Raw genomic sequence first — 21,989 nt, forward strand, 5'->3', positions numbered from 1 at the left:
AATTCCTTAGTTTTAAGCATTAAAGAGGTGCAGTTAACCTCTAAATATGACAGTGTTTAGACAGAAGCATACTATACTAGATTATGAGACTTACTCAGAGGGTCTTTTGCATATAATTTTCTGTTACAGAGAAGATGCCCTGAAATGAATCAAAGTAAGAACTGATAATTGTAAGCTAACAATATGCAAGAGTAGTGAATTATGACGCCTTCCTCTAGCAATTGAATTTGCACTCATCCATGGCCAGGTAGATACAGGAATGTGTATGTCTGTATGCTTAATAATATAACAAATATACTGTAAAGCTTCTATGTTCTTTCCCTATTCCCCCTTAGCTCAGCCTAATGACACTTGGTTTAAAATACTTCAATGTCATATTCTCTGAACCACGTAAATCCATCCTCTGCCGTTGGCTGTTCTTAAAAATTGGCTTATTAGCAGCATAATGTTTGGAAAAACTTATCCATAGTTATACACAAATGTCTGTACAAAGTTGTTGGGTTTCTTAAAATTTCCTGGAAGCAATTGCAAGCCACCTATATGTACTCTACACCTTGCTTTTGCCTCTTTCTTTCACAGCTTGATGTAGTACTTTAGGATAACATTCCCTGACCATCGTGGTAATAAAACAACTGCATCTTGACTTAAAATGTGAAAGGGAGACAAATTAGCAAAGGGGGAGTAACAAGTAAAATCATCCTCCTCCACCAGGAAGAGGTTCAGAAAAATCAAAGATACCCCATTTTCCCCTAATTCAATCAATGCTGTTCTTCCTACAGGCTCCACTGCAGGACAGAATTTTGTGTCATTTAGCACAGCACAAGGGTAACATGAGAGCTGTAATTCAGTGGGTTTTCTAATATGGCTGTTAAATGTTATCCCTTTCCTACGCTTTTTCCTAGTCCTGAGTCAAAGCTCTGCATAAACCACCTTAACCCCAGAGGTGGGCTTTAGTCCACATCCCAGGGAGTTTAACACCTGCTCTGACTGTATAGGAGGGAGAGGACTGGAAGATGAGCAAAACAGGACCTGTGCTTTTCAGAGAGTAGCTGTGGGCTTACATAAATGACAGAATCATTAAGGTTGGAAAAGACCTGCAAGGTCATCAAGTCCAACCTTAGATCTAACATCACCCTGCCCACTGAACCATATTGTGAAGTGCCACAGTCAACCTTGTTATTTTTTGAATGCTTCCAGGGATGGTGACTCTACCACCTCCCTGGTGAGAGGGCACCCTTTCTAATGCTTAACCATTCTTTCAGTGAGGGAATTTCTCCTCACATCCAATCTCAACCTCCCCTGGCACAATGTGAGGCTGTTTCCTCTCATCCTTTGCCTGGGAGAACAGACTGATGCCCACCTGGCTACACACTCTCCTTTCAGGCAGTTGTAGAGAGGGACCAGGTCTCCCCTGAGCCTCCTTTTCTCCAGGCTAAACACCCCCAGCCCCCTCAGCTGCTCCTCACAGGATTTGTGCTCCAGACCCTTCTCCAGTTCCACTGCCCTTCTCTGGATTCACTCCATCACGTCAACGTCCTTCTTGTGATGTGGGACCCAGAGCTGAGCACAGGACTTGAGCTGTAGCCTCCCCAGTGCTGCTGCAGGAGGGCAATCACTGCTTTGGTCCTGCTGGCCACGCTATTGCTGATGCAATAAGCAACAAGCCAGGATGCCACTGGTCTTCTTGGCCACCTGGGCTCACTGCTGGCTCATGTTCAGCTGGCTGTTGACCAGCACCCCGAGGTCCTTTTCTGCTGGCAAGTTTTCCAGCCCTTGTCCCCAGCCTATAGCACTACAGGTGCTTGTACCCAAGGGCAGGACCCGGCACTTGGTCTTTTTGAACCTCATACCACTGGCCACTGCCCATGAATCCCTGCCATCCAGACCCCTCTGCAGAGCCTTCCTACCCTACAGCAGATCAAGACTCCCATCCAGCTTGGTGTCCTCTGCAAACTGACTGAGGGAGAATTTGATCTCCTTGTCTGGTCATCAATAAAGATATTAAACAGGACTGTTCCCTGTACACTGGAGGTGACTCCATACATTGCCACTCCTGACACTTTTTTACCCTGTAAAGAGTGCACCTGTCCAAGCCGTGGGCTCCCAGCTTTTCCAGCAGAATTCTGTGGGAGACAGTGACAGAGGCTGTCACTATGATATTTTCTGAAAAATCCCTTCGCCAGGATTTCTTCTCCTGGGAAGCTGGCAAGCTTCAGTTTCTCCCAGTTTTGCTGCTTTGGAATGTGATTTGGAGATTGTTTATCCAGCATGTGAATTGTTTTAATTTAATGACCAATCATGGTCCAGCTGTGTCAAGGCTCTGAGGAGTCACAGGTTTTTCTTTATCATTCTTGTTAAGCTTTCTGATGGATCCTTTATCTTTCTTTAGTATAGTTTTAGTACAGCATTCTTTTAATATAATATCATAAAATTATAAATCAGAGAACATGGAGTCAAATTCTCATCTCTCACCTCATCCTGAGGACCTTCACAAATACCACAAGAGGCTTTACTGAATTCTAGGTAGACAACACCCCCAGCCTTTCCCTCATCCACTGGGAGAATCATCTTGTCATAGAAGGAAAGCAGGATGGTCAAGCAGGACCTGCCTTTCCCAAACTTCTGCTGACTGGGCCTGATCCCCTGCATGTGCTATGTGATCACACTCAAGATAATCTGTTCCATAACCTTCCTTAAGCACTGAGGTCAGGCTGACAGGCTGCTGGAATCCTCCTTCCGACCTTTCTTGCAGATGGTTGTCAAACTGGCTAGCCAGCAACTACTTCCTAATTATTGCAGATGCTAATCAGACAGGTTTGCTTTTGCTGGTAGATGTACTGGGATGAAAGAGCTGGTTTTCCCTTCAATGCCAAAATGGTCATAAGACATTCTGAAACACTCATAAGGAGAATATCTGCAGTGAAAGCAGCTCTGTCTCTGTAACACTATTGCTGTATTTTGGGGGTGAGGGGAATTAAAATTCAAAACTGTGGAAGATGCATAATTAAATAAAATAATTAATAAAAATTATCCAAGGGCTAAGCATGAAATACTGAGGCACTATGACATCACTGGTTCTCAGCCTGCTGTTGCAATCCCTCATTTGACCTGCTGCTGCTCTAAGTGGCAAATAAAACTCTCATGAGATTAAGATGAAATTTCAGCTGTCTGCTCATGTGAAATTGTATTTATCCTCCTCCTGTGAGATTCAGAAGACTGCAATGTATCTTCCTGTCTGAACTTCTTTCCATCTTAGCCCATAAAGGACTTTTTAAAAAATTCCAAGTCCTTTCCTAGCTGGGAAAAAATATTTTATTTAAGCCTCGCAAACTTTAAATAAATAAATAAATAAATAAATAAATGCTCCCAGAGCCATACCATCCTTCCTTGGTAGTGAAAATTGGAAATGTTTTCTACTTAGGTGGGACTTCTTTTTCCTAAAGGTCTTATTGTACAAAGAAATATTTCAAGTAAAGGTTAATTCAATTTTTTCAGCTCCTTCAGGTTGGTACTTAGTCAACAGACTGCCTGAGGCCAGTTAACCACCTAAGTGAATTCCTGATATTGAAGGCATTTTTACTGAAATCTGATCCCAAACATGGGAGGGTAGGAGTAGAACACTGCTACACAAGTGTACTCGAGTTTGAGCTGTGGATGTCCCAGGGCGGCAGGGCCTGGCTGAGTGCTGAAACTGGAGGGGGAGATTTTGTTTAAGAAACTGAGCATGGAAATTGGGAAGGGTGGAAGAGAGAACCTCCAGATTCTCTACATCTTCCCCTTCTGTCTTGAAGAGAACAGGAATATGAGACTAATGGTCATTATTCTGTTGTAGCAGAGCAAGGTGTTACTGCCACAGACCATCTCCTCCCACCATTTTGGACCTGGGTTATGGTCACTAACCAATACATTCCTGGCTGAGTTATGGAAACCCAGGCTGGGGTTTAGCATCTTTTGGTTGGCTGGTTTTCAGTTTGAGGTGTTTATTTCATGCATTCATCGCAAGTGTGACTTGTGATTTCCTCACTACAGCCTCAGAGCAGATGGCTGCTCCAGCACCCACAGCACGCAGGTGATGAACTCAGCTCCCTCCCTGACTTGCTGCCACCCCTGTTGTAGGGGACAGACCCAGGATTCTGTTCTGTGACTCCTATTTCCAGCTCAGGCAGCTTGGCAGAACCAGGAGGAATTAGAGAAGCCCGGAGCCATTTCCCACCTGCCTTGATGCAGCTCGTTTAACAGCATTTATTTGCTTTTTCCAGATTGGCCTTTTTGCAGTGAAACGCCAGTCCGTGAGTACAGACTCTAGGTAATATTGCTAGATATAAGATACAAGACACTTCCCTACCTTTATTTAACCTTTCTTTGTTTGCCAATTCTAGGCCTGCTGCTCAGGCAAAGCTTCCCTAAGTGTAGCCCGGGGTCCCTCACCAGAAACTCAATTTCCACCACCAGGTGGCAGAAAAATACGCTACAGTGGCAGGGAAAGGGGACGGAGAGGCACACCCAGAACACCCCCCCGCCCATCGTCAACTTAATCGCTCTTCACTCGCAGGTATCACAAACTTCAGATTATCCTATGAAAATACCTAGATCACTATGGTATCATATGAGACACATAGATCAGTATCGCTTTTGAAGACCACAGGACTGCTGTGTATTTAGAAAAATTATATTTGGGTGGATTTTAGCAAGAGAGAGTCTCTGGCGGTATTGGTGGAAATTGCTTCTCTTATAAACTTTAAAAAACTTATTAAAATTGCCAAAATATCACGTGGTATTATAAAAAAGAGACGTTTATATTGAAGAACAGTAAAGAACAAGAATAACGCTGATTGTGCTGCAGCACCCAACACTCTTACCCCAAAAGTTGATAAAATCACTGGCTACAGCTTCATGTTGTGCTTAATCCAATTTAACTGCAGGACTCAAACCCCAGGCATGAAACTCTGCCCTAAGAAACAAAGACACAAGAAAGTTGAGGGGGCTTTTTGTAACTGAGCAAAATGTCAGTCAGACAAAGCAATATTGCCTTCTGTGGGCACAGCAGACTAATCCCCAGAAAAAACAGCCCTAGGAAAAACAGCACCATGTTAAACAGAGGGATGTGTAGACACTTCAGCATTAAGTGGATACAAATTTGGGCTGAATTGGGCTTCATTTGGTTCTGACAGAGTGAGTATGCACTGATTTCAGAATCCTGCCTCCTGGATGGCTTCCCAGACTGTTAATCTGTTGTACAACTACTTAACCCACCCTGTTGATAACAAGAAAGCCATAACCACTGCATTTGATAGGGGCCCCAGCTCTCCAGGATGGCTCTTGGTGAGGCCATGCCAGCTAGACACTTTCCATTAAGGGAGTTTGTTGGAAGGGCAGCTCATTCCTGCATAACATTCAGTTTTAGCCATCTCCTAAGCACTGCATTTTTCATCCTGGCATTTGTCAAGTGTGTAGAGATGCAGGTTTTAGAGCTATCCTGCAAACTTTAGAGTTAAACTCGGACATGCTACGAAAAGATCTTTGGGCATAGTCCTTGAGAGGACAACAAGGAACATCCATAGCCTGTGGGGCTATGGCTGCTGCTGCTGTAAGAATTGATGAGAGAATCAGCCCCTGGATGGACCCTCAGGAAACTGGTCCTGGGGAGGCTGTCAAAGCAGATGGGATTTGCAGTGAACTGTGACTTGAATGGGAGAGCTTTGAGAGGCAGGACTGCTCAGAGGAGATTTATATTACCCAAGCATCACATATTTGAAATAATTTGGGAAGGGCTGATGTGGGCATTTGAGATGCTCAGTGACAAAGGTTTGGGATAGGAGGAGTTAGGAAAGTCACTGGATGGCAGCTCCTGAGGCACTTCTAACCAGATCTTCAGACTGGGGCCAAGGACCTGTGTGCAAGGCCTGTTGGGGTTGCTCCTTCCTGCTCTGTCCTCCACTGTGTCTGCCCCGTGGAAAGCAGAGGAAACTTCAGCTTAGGATCTCTGCAGGGGAGAGGTGTTGTTTCCAGATCAGATTAAGTCAACATGAAATGATGCCAGTGTTGAAGAAAGATGTGGTTGTTGGAAAAGACAGTCTTTGAGCAGTTAAACACTCTAATGATGCTGCACCCTCATCCTCACATGGACTTCTTGGGAAGCCTGAAATATAATCTTAAAGCTGAACTAAAACGCTTTAAAAATAATCTCTACAGAAGTTGGTTGAACACTCAAGTCATTAAATATAAACACTTCATGTGTATAAAAATCACAGGGATGCATCTTTTGAAAGTGCTTCTTTGGTTAACAATCAGAACATAAAAACTACGTTATCTTGTGTTTCTGCTGGAAGAATCAAGTGAAGACACACATGGTAAAACCTTGAACTCTAGTGAGGAACAGGTTAGAAGATTTTACTTTCATAAATACAAATAACGGTAAGCATAGGGCTGTATTATATTCTTTGAGAAAACTGCTCATGGAAATAAGTCAACGACAATAATATCAATCTATATGCATGTAAAAAGAAAGATGTGCCATGGGCTGAGAAGCCTTTGTACTACCTACAAATATCAAAAATCAAGAGTCCAGTGAAGCTGATGAGAATCTTTGCACTGATATCAGTGGACAAACCCGCATCACCTTGGATAGATAGATAGATAGATAGATAGATAGATAGATAGATAGATAGATAGATAGATAGATAGATAGATAGATGATGATCTATAATACCTGACCCACAGTACCCGTGAGTTAGTACTGAAGAGTTTCGCAAGAGAATGGTAAGAAAAGTCATGAATTGCACCTTGGAGAGTTTGAGAAGAAGGTGCACTTTGGGCAGGATATATTCCAAGTCCAAGATGCAGAATGAGCAGAACTGAGAGTAAATATCTGACAAAATTGCAGCATTTAGATAAGAAACTAGAACCTCATCCAGGAAGAACAGACTGTCAAGGTAAGTTCTGCACACTGAGTGTAGCAGAAATGTGCATTTAACCCAAATAAGTCTGTACACAAAATGTCAGAAGAGTCATCTCTGTATTTCTTCATGATAGTAATTCTTGGTAGCAGTTTCAAGGGTTTATATGTGTTTTTCTCACTTAAGCTTCAACAGAAGAAGATGCAGATTTGTGGCCTTCTGCAGCTGTGATGCTGAGGCAGATCCTTCTGCTGTCAGGAGACTGGAATGGGAAGACTCTGCAGCTCTGCAACTCCACTGAAGTGTAAATAGAAGCCTACCATAGCTCACCCTGTAAATTTGCTTCTGTGCAGCGAAGATCAGTAGTGCTGATGTGGAACAGCAAGATCTGCTCTTGTTTGCAATAAAAGCATCAGGTACCCACTGCCTCAGCTGGCAGAAGAGATATACTCAGTCCCAAATCCCCAGGAAGCCTGCTCTCATGAAAAAGATAGGAGGAAAACTGAGCTGGCAACTGCAGATGTCAAGGGAGCGCAAGGCCCTGGGATTTTGCCAAAGGTCTGGGGCAAGTGGGAGGTTGCAGCTGATTTTTGTGAATGAGAGGAGATCTGCAGGAGGAGGTGGAAGATGACTGGATCATATCAGAGCATTGTGGGCACAACAGGAACTTGCTGGCTAATTACTTTTAGAAGGCTAAATGGAAAGGGAATGATTGGCAGAGGAGGAAGGTACACACAAAGGAGCTGCATTTTTGTGGAGCACGGTTACAAGCTGTAGCTGTCCCCCACACATACCTAGGAGGGATGTTGGCAGGTTCAAGCGCTAGAAGATAGCTCATGGCCTAATGAAAACCTTCCCAAAATAACAAGCTTGCTTTTTTTGAGGGTATCTGATTTCTGGCTTTTCCTTTTTGGGTGTTAAATTTTGCGCCGTGAAGGCTGCAGGCTGAGGGTCTCTGATTGCCTAGCAAAGAGGTTTATTGTCCACAAAGTCATCTCTCCACTGTTTCCTTCTGTACATTCTCTTTGAAGACTGACTGCTATGAATACACAGCTCTGGGCTTAAACCACAGGCAGGAGCATTCATTCCTGCAAACTGAGAAGGTGGCTTTTGTGGTATGACAGGGCTGGAGCCACCATCCCACTCCAAAGAGGACATTCTGGATGGAGTTTCACCTCCTAGCCCATCTGAACTAACTGTGGGCTAGCAGAGAATGGGAGGTGCTGGTGTCCACATGGTGTCCCTGCTGTGTGACACCCAGGGACCGCTGCCACAGGACACTAATCCTGCAGGATGTGGATGCATTTCCCGTGGGATCAGTGAACTGATCCAAATCACCAAGCGGGCATGTGATTGCTAATGCAAGGACTGGAGCCAGGGCTGGGAGAAAGGAAGAGTGGAATCAGCACTTTGGCAGTAGACTGCAGTTAAGTTGGATTAAACACAGCACAAAGATGTACTCTGAAAAACTCATCACATCATGATGATTTTCATTTGGTAACTACACCCCAGAGTGACAACTGGTACTTGCAGGAATCCATGTGTTTATTTATTCAACAGATGAATACAATACACTTCTGTCAACACAAGATTTTACAGGTAACAGCTGGTATATAATGAATTAATGAAGAGTAAAAAATGAGATAATCCTTGAATTAAAATAGTGAAGTAGTGCAGTTAGTTTTAAGACTGCTACTTATCAGTTATCAATGAGAACAGTGCAACTTTTTCCGCTGGGACAACTGTAGCCTACAAGCAAACATTTCACATCTGTGATGCCATGGACTGTCTAAGGCATGTGTCTCAGCATAATTACAGGGTCACAGAATCACACAATAGTTTGGGCTGGAAGGGATCCTTAAAGGTCTTCTAGTCCATCCCCCCTGTTGGGGACAGGAACATCTTCTAATAGACCAGGATGCTCAGAGCCCAGTCCAATCAGACCTTTAATGTTTGCAGGGATGTGGCATCCATCTGCCACCTCTCTGGGCAACCCGTTCCAGTGTTTTATCACCCTCCTTGTAAAAAACTTCTTCCTTCTATCTAATCTAAATTGACTCTATTTTAGTTTAGAACCATTAAAGGTCACCCTTAATGGATCCATTAGTCCAGAGAGTTTGCTACTCTGCTGTCTACACAGACATTAACCTGAGATAAGAACTGATGTCTCCATTATAAAATGTGAAATGTGAGAAGAAGATAGAGAAGGTATGTTTTCTTCCATTTGCATATGTTTGGTTTGTGTGACAAGGGGCTAAGAGAAAGGCTTATAAAAAGCTAGGTATAATGCAATGATGCTCTTCAGGGGCAGAGGCATAGGACAGTAAAATCAATCTCATGTTTCTTAATAAGCTCTAGGTCTCCATCTAATTTTAATTGTCTGCCTGGAATACTAAAATACTTTCAGGCATTTATATTCTGCTCATTATTAATAAACAGCATATAACACTCAAGATGTTTCTTCCATTTCCTGCCTCAATCTGGCTTATCCATTATGATTCTCAGTACTACAAGAAAGTGAATTTTCTTCTATTATGAATCTCAAAAACCTGCCATTTTCTATGAATGATATTAATAACATCACTGCAGGAAGGGAAATATATACAAAACGACATGTTTTATACAAACATAGAAAAAAAAGGCTTTTTGGGGGGGGGGACATAATTTAATAACCAAATTTTTCCCCTTCAGCATTCATAAGACCTGAAGTAGAATGCCATTGTTTGAACTTCCAGCTCTACTTCTGCAATTGACAAAACCATTTTCTGACAAATGGCTTGTTGAACCATTATGTAAATACACAGCCAAATCTAGCTGTGGAAGGCAAGTTGTGTGTATTTGAAACTACACAAGCTTCCTCTGCTGGAAGAAATACACAGTTGCAGGGCTACCCATGGCATCTTGAGAGGAAGAAAGGCTCCATCACAAACTTTGTAGAAGGGACACCCTTTCCAACGGAAATTGAAAGCTGAATTTTAAAATTTTGGTGGAAACAGAGAAAACCCCAATGTTTTGTAGCTGTATCATTGCTGCCTAGTTTGGAAGTACACTGGAAACTAATCTTGTGGAACATACAACCAAAAGCAGGGAAAACTTCAGTCCTGGACAACATAGGGATATTTTTTGTTATTTACAGGGAAATGTGCTTTTTATCACTAAACGTATTTTTTAAAAAATAAAATTGCATCCTGTCCTTGTCTGGTCCCTTGGCTCATTCCTGGGAGACTAAGTTGCTGTTTGAGCAGATCTGCCAGAAAGGAAAGCTGAAAGGACTGGACATTGATCTGAAAGAGAAGCATAGTCAGAATGACTCAGTGTGCAGAAATGAGCCTTACTTATACCTTTGGGGTTTAATTCACTGATTAGTTATTTCATGTTTATAAAGTTTTCCCAGGAAGCTGCTTTTCTGTAGGGCCACATTGAGGATATTTACAGCACTCATATTCTGACATTCTTCTACTCTGCTGAAGGAGCACATTTTCAATACTGAGCCCCCATCTGCTGGCATGTCACTCAGCAGTCACTCACTGAGATTTTTCTTCAACTCCTTGGGCTCTGTTTTAGTTTCTCTCTCATGATGATTGGCAATATGAGACTGTCAATTTTCTTTAGTCTATTTCCTAGCTCATTCATGGATATGCTGAGCAAGATGGGTCCCATATTGGTCCTGAGACAGCCTATTGGTAACATCCCCCACTGTGAAAGGTTTTTGTCTTTTTCTTTCCTCTCTATCTTCAGTTAGAGACCTGTGTGAGGACCTCCCCTCTTGCCCCAGGAACACTTAAATTCTTAAAGATCCATTTGTGAAGAGCCTTGTTAAAGCTGCTGTGCATTGTGCGATACAGGAAAGAGTGACACTTTTATTATTATAAATTTAAAATGAGCTGGGTTCCTGGTACACCTTTCATCTTAGAAAACACCATTGACCTTACATTGTTCATTTGAGAAGTTTCAGTCTTTGTCAGTAAGGAAAACATTTTTTCTTCACAGGTATTTATAAGCAGAAGTTCATAGTCACAGCCTTTACAATTAAGTAATTATATTCTTCTTTTGTAGCTCTTATCTTACTGTTAGAGACTGAAATGTTATAGTTTATGGCTTAAACATAACCAGCAAGGCAGAAAATCTCTGCATATGCAAAGTATCACGTTAAATTGAAAGCAAACCAGTTACTGAGAAGTTGATACATAAAATAAATTGAATCTTTGAATGCTTGGAACATCTGGCTTCAAAAAGATACATCAGGGAACTGTCTTAATGATATGAAGTATTTATTTTTGAAGTCTCAGTCATTGTGTTGGATGGTTGGCTAGCATAACATGTAATCATTCTCTTTAATAAAGATTTCTGCAAGACTAGCCTTTCTTTGGACTTCAATACACAAAATCTTTTTTTTCTTCTCAGAAAAGATTAAAAAAACCCACAAAAGGTTGAGAAAAGGAAAGGAAAATTTGAAAGGCTTCTGTTATTTAGTCTGTGAGATGGAGTTGAAATTTTGACAGAAAGACTAGCATTTACAAAATGAACAGCAGACACACACACATTATTTTAAAATTACATTCAAAACTAATATTTAAAATTTTCTACAAGTTCTGGGAGAAATTGAAAGTGTATCAGAACGTGAGATACGTTTTATATGTGAGTATAAAATTTAGAAGGTGACAAGATGTTAGACCTTTTAATACATTGTTCTGACTTCATTAGAACTTAACTTGGACTGGTATCTGGTTTGTGACTGAAGAGTTTTGAATCTGCTCCTTTATTTTTCTGCATTTGACAAGTTAATCTGCCCACAAAGTTTATTCCATGGCCCAAAATATAATTTTTCAGGTACAGAATCTTGTTGAACATATAATGCAGAACTTCAAAATCTTGAGATGGAATAAATCCATGATGGTACACAAACCACAGAAAGACCTCACGGTGGCCCCAGGCCAGGAGGTTACATGGTGGAAGTCACTTCAGAGCAGCAAGGGACCTTTTTTGTCCTTATGTGCCTTGAGCTAGAGAATCTATCAAGTCAAGTGTATATTCCTTGTGAAAATTAATTAAGTCCCAAAGAATATACTCATGGACAGAGTATATATAAAACCAGTTGTATACCTTTCATAATACAAAAGAGAAAACTTGTGTACCTTTTTTTTTTTGACTTCACACTGAATGTGCAACTGCAGAAAGAGTAAAGCAGCTGATAAAATCTGTATCATAATGACTATATAGAAAAAAAATCCCAAAATAAAACTGCATAAACAATAGTAAAACTGACATTTTCTCAATGAAGATTTTTAATATTATGTGTTGTAGCAAAAGCTCAGTGATATTCATGAGACAAAAGAAAAGGTTCACTTATAGCCCATTGACTTTCTCCCTAGCAAGCTAGGAAAACTTACTGCAAATAGTGCAAATAGTGGAGCAAACATGGAGATATTACACCTTTTTTTTTTTTTAATAAGAGCATTGCAAAAATGCTTTAGAAAACAATCTAAATAGAGAGTTTTGATACTGATTCTCATGACTGTTATTTGATTTTTGATTTGAAAGAAAAGACTTTACAGTTCTTTGAAAATTACATACCAGTAAACAGTAGAAACTTGTTCATATTTCCTAAAGCCAAACACCACAGAATCTCAACTCCATCCCAGCATTAAGGAAATTTTCAACTCCTTCATGAACAACTGAAAAAATAATTTCAAGATTTCAATTTTCAGTTTCTAGCCATCATCTTTTCCTGTTTAACTGTACTCAAGGGCTGGTACATTTAGTTTATTTTCTCAGGTAAAACACCAATATGCAGGTGTGTGGGCACACTTATTTGCCTGCATAAGGCTGTTGGCTAATTTTATTTGAATAATACTTTGACGTAGACATCCTAGGAACATTTATGTATCTCCAAGTTTCAGAAAAGTCAGATTGTGCAACATTAACTCAGCCCACATAAGACAACAAAGAGTATCATAACTAGAGGAAAAACTTCAGTGGAAGTTCCAACCACTTTTCAGTAAGACCATTTTCTATTTTCGAATATTTCCTGCAGTTACGAGATTTGTACAAACTCTAGTGAACTATCTAGTGAAAAGCAACTTATGCTGCAGTGGATGCTCACATTATTTTAAAAGTCTCTTGAAAAGATAGCGAGCCTCGCTGTCCTATGGATCCCAGCCCCACCTGCTGACAGGTTACAAAAACTTAACACTCCTGAAACTCCCTAGGTTTTTGTGCCGGGGCGGAAAAAGGAGAGACTCAGGGCACTCCACGGCACATGGGAAGCTGTGCGACTGAGCTGCTAAATTCCACTTGTAACCAAGAACAGAACATTGTCGAGTTCTCAAGGGATTTGCATGTACGCAGAACTTCTGCGTGGGAGAGACCTCAGTGCTGACCCACTCTGCTCCCGCGTAGGAACTACAGGAGAAGCACGACTGGCATTTTGGGTTGGGGCTTCTGCAGCTTCTGAGAGGAAGCCAAGCGCTTCCTGGCACCGCAGCCTTCGGCGGAGCGCCGGTGTCGCGGTGCGTTCCCCGAGCCCCGGGCGAGGGGCGGCGACAGCGGGAGCGGCCCCGGCGTGTGGGGCGGTGTCCGCGCCCATGGCGGCGGGCGGGCAGGTACCGCGCACGGCAGGCGGGGCCGCCACTGCCGCTCCGCCTCCTCCTCCTTCGCCTCTTCCTCCCGCCTCAGGTTTGTCATCGTGTCGCCGGCACGGCCCGGAGGAGGAGGAGGAAGAAGAGGAGAAGGAGGAGGAGGGATGAGGAAGCCGCTGCCGCCTTTGCATCCGTGACGGGGGCCTGGAGAGCCCGGGCTTGGGACGGCCCCTTTCCAACCGCCGGCGCACAGGCGCTGCTCGCCCGGGGGAAGGGCCAGGAGGAGGAGGAGGAGGAGGAGGAGGACGGCGGCGGTGCTGTGTGTGAGAGAGCGTGGAGATGAGCTCAGCTCCGTGCCCTGGAGCCGCCTGAGGAGACCCGGCTGCCTCCCAGCCTCCCTCGCCGCCGCCGCCGCCATGGCTCACTCCCCCGTGCAGGCGGGGCTGCCGGGGATGCAGGTGAGCAGCTGCCCCAAGGGCAGGCACGGACACGCTCCTCGGGCCGGGCTGGCTGTAAACGGGGGGATTCCCGGGTCTGGGGGGAGAAGGCGCCTCTTGGCTCTGGCTCGGCCGCGGGGGCTGGGCTGGGGGCAGAGGAGCGGGATGGAGACGAAACGTGCTGTCAGCGCTTGGCGTGGCGCCCGGCGAGGTCCCTCCGCCCGTGGATCGCTGCCTGCCTCTGCTCCCTGCGTCCGTCCTCGGCAGCCGCTCTGTCGCTGCAGGCGTGCGGAGCGGAGCCTGTGGCCCCCTCCCCCGGCCGGCAGTTCTGCTGCTCGGTGTTTTAATTCCTGAAGGCAGCCGCGGCTCAGTGGGCGATTTTCGGCCCCGTTAGTTTGAGGTGCGTAGGGCAAGCATACGTGCAGCCAGTCCGTACAAGCAGGGCCTGGAAATGTTGCCCTTCAGCGCATGCTGCAGTGCCTATGTCTGTGGTGCTGCTCTGAGGGGCGTGCTTGGGAATCGTGTTTGGCTCCTGTGTTTGAACCCGAGAGTTGGTCAGCTGCTGTTGTTGTACGGTGGAATTTGCTTGTTCTGTGTCTAAACTATATATTTGAAAAAACTAATGCTGGCTGAGCTGGCTCAGTCTGAGCCTCTCCCCCCACCTCGTTTTTCTTGGTTTAAATGGAAACTGCTGCCAGGAAAACGTTAAGGTCATTGGTATCTGTGTGTTATTCTAATATTTCCCACATCTGATTAGAAACTTTCTTGCCCTTACCTCCAAAAGAACAACTTATAAATGACATGTAAGAGTCTCTCTCAAATTTGTCTCCTGAATTGAAAGTGTTTGTGCATCATTTGGTTTAAGTATTGATTTACCGTGGTTTGTTTTATTGTGAGTCAGGATTCTAAGTCATGAATCTCTTTTCTTTCCAAAATTTGAATTGTTACATGCTTAGGCAAAGCATGAATTATGTGCTCATACATAGTACTGGATGCCCTGTAGCCTACGTAGGCCCACTCTCTGAGCTAATTAATTTATTGCTGTGTAGGTCCTGCTGTTGGGAGTTCAAGTTCACCTTCCAAATATGAGCAGTTTGCTGATTGCCAGAGACAGAGAAATGAGGGTTTCTTAATTGACTGTGGATATTGTTTGGGCTTTTTTTTTGTTCCTTTGGGGCATATTAGAAATAAGACAACTACCTACTTTGAGAAAGAACCTATAACACTTTAGCATTTAAAAATCAGATTTGTAGCTGCTTGGAAGTGAGAGAATGAAGATTATTCCATCAGTATGCATGTACTGATGATGTATGTCACTTTATGATCTGAGGACCTGTGCTTTTTATTGACTTGATTTATTATTTGGTTTGTAGTACAGTTAGCTGTGCTAAATGCGTGGATCTTCAGAGTTCTTATTAGTCCATGTAATTTGGGACTTTGCTTCAAATAGTTTTATTCAAAGTGGTGTCATTTTTCTCATGACTTTTATTTTATTACTATGAGAGTTGCTCAAGTGTGAACTTTTATAGTCTAAAAAAAACCAAACCCAAGACACCAGAGGTCTCCCAACAGGTAGAGGCATAAAGTCTGTAAGCAATGTGAATGCTGCTCACTCATTTCCTGTGCCCAGTTCAAGATGTCTGTATCCTTTTCCATTCTGTCAGAATATATAACAGTTTTATAGCGGCCTCTTTTCAGTACACAATTCTCTTTGATTTTACTTCCAAATAAATGTTCAAAGAGTAAAGTACTTACAATATGTGACATCTGCTTCGATAAGAAAAAGATTTGGGACTTTGTGTAGAAGAGAGAAATAGAGCTTAGTTCTCTGGGCTATAATTAAATTTCCTAAATCACGGGACTATCCTTTTTCTGTAGTGTGATCCCTCCTCCCCACCTACCAGCTTCTGCCACAAACGTGAAAGCAGTGTCAGTGACAAGTTATGCAGCTTTCTCCGACATTCTTTGCTGTACTCACACAAGAGAGCACCCATTGTGCTTGTGTGAGCAGGGTAACTTCTTGACCCCAAAAAATCACTTGGAGGGGCATTACTCTATTAATGCTGTTTGGCGTGAGCATGGTAGTGTCAGTAGAGCAGAGGGATGAAGGATTAATGTATTTCTCCCTAAACAAGATGTCTGATCAATGTTTGAAGAGTGATGCATAAAAATGAGTGGGTAGAGAGTGAGCCAAAGGAATGGAAAACTGTGGAGGAAATGTAGGATGGTGCTGGAAGGTTGTCAAAACCTGAGATTTGCTGTCTGCTGTACAGTGGGCCTGTTGTAACCTGAATAAAAACAGAGTTGGGTTTTGACCTAAATTTCTGTGCGTGCAGTTTAAGTTCGGACTCAAAGTTTTTGCTGTTGCTGTTTTAAGGGCTCTCTATAGATATAAGTTTGGGTGTGCAGGGTGAAGCTGCATCATGACTAAACTGAGGATGTGTTGTCTTGCTTCTTCATGCCTTATGGAAGTGGCCTGGGGAGAGTGTGTGTTTGCCTGTAAATGTGTGAGATTCCTGCAAGACTGGCTCCCAGTAAGCGTGTATACGACCTTGATTTTCAGACTGGCCTGCATTTCAAGGCTGTGGTAAGCTTCTGGAGCTTCTTTAAGGAAGCTGTATTTTAAATCAAGTACTGTGTTTATAAATTTATGGTAATAAATTCCTGTGGTGCTTTTAGAATTCCATCATCTTGAAGACAAGCCTCTTCTGTGTGATAAACTCCTTTTTTTATCTTCCTCCCTTTTCAGCTGTTTTTGTAGCAATAACAATGTTTATGCAGCAAGTTATTTTTATTCATTCTTCATTGTATTTTCAGTACAAGAGCTACAGGTTCTTCATGCAAAATGTAAATAAGCATTGACATTCAAGCTGTGTTGCTTCAAGAAATGCTAGAAGTTTAACTAAATTTAAGTGGGAACTTGACAAATGAACAGAAAAGGTTTTTAAGCATAAAGGCACCATTTTAGGCTCAGAAAGTGTCAGTTTGCCAGAGACTGGAAGGGTGTTTTGGGAAATGCTGCTGTTTATTTCTCTATTTTTGTGCTGTTCACAAGATGGTCACTTTTTGCTGCTGTAGGATGAGTGTCCTGGCCTAGAGGATCCTTTGTTCTGATCGGCATGGCTGTTCTTTCATAGTTACACACTATAGGTATTACTGTCTTCCTTATTGTAACTTATTTTCCTTTTACAATAAACTGCTTTTAAGTACTTCCTGTGTGAGCTCTGTGTTTTTTCTGTACTTCTCTGTGTGAGCTCAAAATATTGTGTTGTTAAATCAAAGGCACTGTGGAAAGGCCACTTAGCTTCTCCTGCTTTCCACTTGCAGCTTCTGTGTAGGAGATGAGCTTTCGCCAGTTTGGTTTTTATTTTTTTTTTGAGAGTTTGTGCTCACTGTTACTGTTTATGTTACAGTTTGACAAATATTTTGCAGTAACTTACAGCACTTAAATACTGGACAGATCTTTGGACCGTTGTGATCTTGGATAATCAGTTTTAAAATATTCTCAATACAGATGTCATGGTTCTGTGACATATGACAAGCTCAGCCCTTGAGTACCAGGACAGAAGAGTTTTAACTGGTGAAAAAGAAGTGGGCATCTTCTCATTCTGCAGTCAAAGGCTGTTTCAGGGCTATGTAATAGATGTATGGAGCAGTTTGGGTGTCAGGAAAACCTGTTTCCATTGTGTGGCCTTCCACAATAGGTAAATAGATGCAGCTTATGGCAACTGTGTTTTTCAGGTGTCCTCACAGGCCAGTCAGACTGGCCCTGTGTTGTGGCAAGTTTGATGTGTGAGCAAGGTACCCCCTTGGCCAGCTGGCATCTTTGTTCCTCAGAGAGACAAAAGGCTACTGAGGCAGCAGACACATTTAAATACCGGGCCTTGTGTTACAAGTGGTGCACAGAGCTCTGATGTCAGCTTCTACATAGTGGCATCTTTTGTGTTTCTGAAGTAGAAAATGTATCTTGGCTGCATTTTCAAAATTTGCTTAAATTCTTCTCGTACTCCCTTTCTTGTGGGTGGGGTGGGAAGGGGAATAGAGGATGCACAGAACACTGATGGACAAAGCACAGCATCGAATATAAATTAATAATAAAAAATACTGCATCCATCCTATAATAATTTGGTCCCTTCTATTAAAAAAAAAAGATGTGGACAGCTGGAGAGGGTTGAGAGAAAGACCACAAAGATAACTGGAGGACTGGGAAGCCTTTTGCATGGGAGGGCTGAGAGAGCTGGATGTGTTCAGCCTTGAGAAAGGATGGCCCAGGATAGAGACCTTATCACTATGTTCCAGTATTTCAAAGGTGTCTAAAGAGAAGATGGAGACTCCCTTTTTACTAGGAATCACATGGAAAGAGTAAGGATAAGAGGTACAAATTACACCAGGGGAGAATTCTGATTGGACACAAAAGGAAAATTCTTCACAATTAGGACAGTCAGCCATTATTCCAATTTCTTGAGGAAATGATGGATTCCCCAACGCTGGACTCAAAATTTTAAGTCTTGCCTGGACAGGGTGTTGGGCTACCTTGCCTAGACTGTGCTTTTGCTGGGAAAGTTTGGACCAGATCTTCCTTGAGATCCCTTCCAACCTGGTATTCTGTGAGAGTGAGTGATTTTGATCTGGTTATTGCTTTTCTGATGATACATCTTTTATGGAGTAGTGTTTAATTCAGTGGTGTTCAGTGTGCCTAAAAGTAATAATCTGTGTGGATGCGCTTTATAATCAAAGCTGTTTTTACTTGTAAGCTCTTTGTTGATCTGGGTAATTTTCTATGTGCAGGTATGCACAAATGTCAGACTGTGCTGGTTGTATATTAGTATAGAACTAAGAGCCTTCTGCAGTGTAACTTGATAAAAAGTGAGGCTTGAATTGGGAGAATTTATTGTATTCTCAGTTGCTCTGCTTGGCAGCTTCTTGAGACAGACATCTGGGTTTTCTGTCAGACACAATGGGTGCAAGAAGAGTCTCCCCTCAAATTATAGCATTGCTGTAGGACTAAAATTCACTGTTTTCCTTATTTTTGTCAAGTAGTATTAATGCAACAGAACTTTCTCATTGCCTCTGTTAGCATTCTTTATTCAGCCATTTGTTGTAATGATGGGGTTTTCCTAAAGAGCTACTTTTTTATTTTTCTTTTTATCAGTGGCTTAGCTAATTAAGAGTGATTTTCATCACAGAAGTTTTAGCTTTTTAGCAAGTGTAAACAAGTGAGAGACATTATTCTAAAAGTGGTTTTGGGACATTTTTCCTTAGCTATCTTTCTCTTGGTGTCTAAAATACATCTTGTGTTTCACTGCTGTACTGTACATACTGCTGATACTTGTGTGTTGCTTTCACTGTGTGCTCAAGGCATGGAGGGATTTTTAATTGCAGTAATTTACAGTTTAGAAGTGTAATGGATGGAAGGGAGGAAGTCAGCTACAGGTTATGAAAGTTTTTTGTGATGTTGCACTAAAAACTCAGAAAAAAATCCAATTAAATATGTTTTCTGGAAGCAGGCTACAGTTAGGTAACTATTCATTTTGGTATTAAACTCCTAGGGTTGTACACTAAGCAGTTTTCTGAATGAAAAATACCAGAAAATTTCAGACTGATTTGTGCAGGCCACATCACACCCAGAAAATGGTATTGGTTAATTAGAAATCTGGAAGCATGCTTTACATATTTGTGTTACTGATGAAAAATCGAATATTTTGTATTCTGAATGTAAGATAAGTGCACCTTCCTTGAAAATAAGTGGAAAGAGAGTTATGCAAGGGTTGAGGAATATTTTTACGATAGGCTGACTTTAGGCAGATGCTGGAAATGTGCTTACACCCTGTTTCAATCTAGGTAGAAATCAGAACAAGAGAGTTAACTCTAGTGATAAATATGAGTATTAGTAGGCCATAGTGATTCATGCTAAATGTGTTTACCTTCAGTGTTTGAGATGCAAGGTTTACAGCTTTATTTTTTGCTTCCTCTCCCCTGTTTCAACCCATTGAAGATTCACAGAATCGATGGCAGTTATTCCTTTTTCTCGATAGTTAAAAGTATTGCTCTTGCTAGTTCTCTGTATTTTTGGCATATTGTATTTCTCCCAGAAAAAAACAGTTTTCTTATGGTAGCATGTGTCTGAATTGAATAATTATAGTATTGGAGATGGAAAGTGGTAGAAATATGGAATGTGTATGAAGAAAGAAAGAAAACAATTATGTGTTACTTTTTATAATTGACAAATTCTCAGTGAAAGAGCTGGATCTTAGTTCTACACCTAGTTATTACAGATAAATGCTTTCTTTCTAGTCTTTGTACCTCTCATTCAGTGTTTTGCTGATTTGTCTTCTTAAAATAAAATCAAATCAGTTGTTGCTGTTCATGGTAATGCTAAGATGGCTATGGTAGTTTGTCTCATTTTACTTTATTATTGATAAATAAGACAGAGATGGTTCAAATTTGGTTCCAGTTTTAAAGCTTCTAAAAATGTTTTTCTTTTCATTGTTTATCTAAAAGTCCCGACTATAAATCCAAATACTTGATTATATTTTGTCTTTTTGCGTTAGTTGGCTGCTCTTTGAAAGTACAGATAGGGATTGATACAATTGAACCAAACAATTTATCATCTGTTTACTGCCTCTGTTATATTTTAATTTCACACCAACTGCAGGAAATAATTTTGTCTCTTGTTTCAGTTATTCATATACGGGGTATATGTATTGCTGAAAACAAGAACTTGTGAGCTTCTGAGATAGCTGAAATGCTGGGTAACAAACTTTGAGGCTTCTCCTTCCTGGAGGTAGTTTTTTCTCTGATGCAAACCCATCTTATATGGGTGTTTTGGGGTCTTGGTGGTTGCATTTTTTTTTCTTTTTCGGGTCGTGGGTTTGTTTATTCCCTGCCCCCTGCTTTGGTAGCCCAAGTTTGTAGGAGGGCTGATTTGAATTTGTGCAATTTATCCAAATTTATGTATCTCTACTGCTGCCCCCTGTGCTGCTAGCTTTGTGGGGATCAAAGTAAAAAGGAGAGCTCCTTAATAATGAAGAGACATTAAATGGTTTTTGAAAAATTCCAAGTGGTGATCTAGGGAAACCTTTGCAGTGCCTTCTTGAAATGGGGAGTTTTGTGAAGGAGAATGACATCAACTGTGCCTGCTGGTCACTTTGACTGGATTTAGGCTCAAAGTTCTCAGGGTACATGAGAAAATTTCCTGTGTGAATTTCTCTGGCAGATTTCTGTTCTCTGGTCTGACCAAAGATAAAAAATAAAAAAATTATGTGCAGCAATGGTGTCTCAATTTTTAAGAAATTATGTTTCTATGCAGTAAATTTAGCAGCAAAACTAATTCTTGATGTGATAGTAAGTGTATCACAGAATAGCTGAGATTGTAAGGGACCTATGGAGCACATCTGTGCATCTCCTGCTCAAAGTAGAGTCACCAGATTGCTCAGCCTAGTTTTGAATACCTCAAAGGATCCACAGCCTGCCTGGGCAGCCCTAATCTAATGCAGGATTATCCTTATATTAAGAAAGGCTGGGTTTTTAGTTTTGTTTTGGTGGTTTGTTGTTGTTGTTTCGGTTTGGTTTTTTCCTTTTTTTTTTCTTTTATTTCTGGAAGTTTAGATGAAGTTTCCTATAACTCAATTTCTGGCCATTGCATCTTGTCCTTCTTCTGGACCCCACAGAGAAGAGTCTGGCCCTGTGTTCTTTACTCCTTTCCATCAGGTATTCACACAGAGTAAGATTTCCAGCTGCCCAGGCTTCTCTTTTCCAGGCTAAACAATCCCCAGAAATCTCTGAACCTCTTCAGATTATTATATTTTGGGCTCGGTCTTGATAGGGAATGAGAATTGGACTGAAAAATTGGAAATTGATTTGGTGAAATGAAAAGTATGCAAACTGAGATGTTAAAAGATGATTGATTTTCTGTTTCAAGCAAGCTTCAAAAATACATAACAGATCTGCAAGTACCATCAGTTGCACAGTTAAGCTTAAGAACTTGGATTATGGAGAAGCTCTATAATTCTTGTAAGTTAAAGAGAAATATTTTTAATGCTTTTCTATAATAACTGGAACAACTCTTCATAAAAAGA

The 21,989-nt window shown here is 41.7% G+C and overlaps 1 protein-coding gene across 2 annotated transcripts in view; it reads left to right on the plus strand.

Annotated features, from left to right (window-relative positions):
- The first annotated feature begins 13,574 nt into the window (after positions 1-13,574).
- The window catches only part of STK24 (serine/threonine kinase 24), a 52,533-nt gene continuing 44,118 nt past the window's right edge, over positions 13,575-21,989 (plus strand). The window contains exon 1 of one of the 2 annotated variants that reach the window (XM_036406886.2): positions 13,575-13,932. In XM_036406886.2, coding sequence (XP_036262779.1) covers positions 13,891-13,932 — 42 coding nt within the window. In that variant the 5' untranslated portion in view covers positions 13,575-13,890. The remainder of the gene's footprint in view (positions 13,933-21,989) is intronic. The other variant, XM_054518574.1, reaches the window with a different exon arrangement.

Source organism: Molothrus ater, chromosome 2 (genome assembly GCF_012460135.2).
Source record: "Molothrus ater isolate BHLD 08-10-18 breed brown headed cowbird chromosome 2, BPBGC_Mater_1.1, whole genome shotgun sequence".
Taxonomy (NCBI): domain Eukaryota; kingdom Metazoa; phylum Chordata; class Aves; order Passeriformes; family Icteridae; genus Molothrus; species Molothrus ater.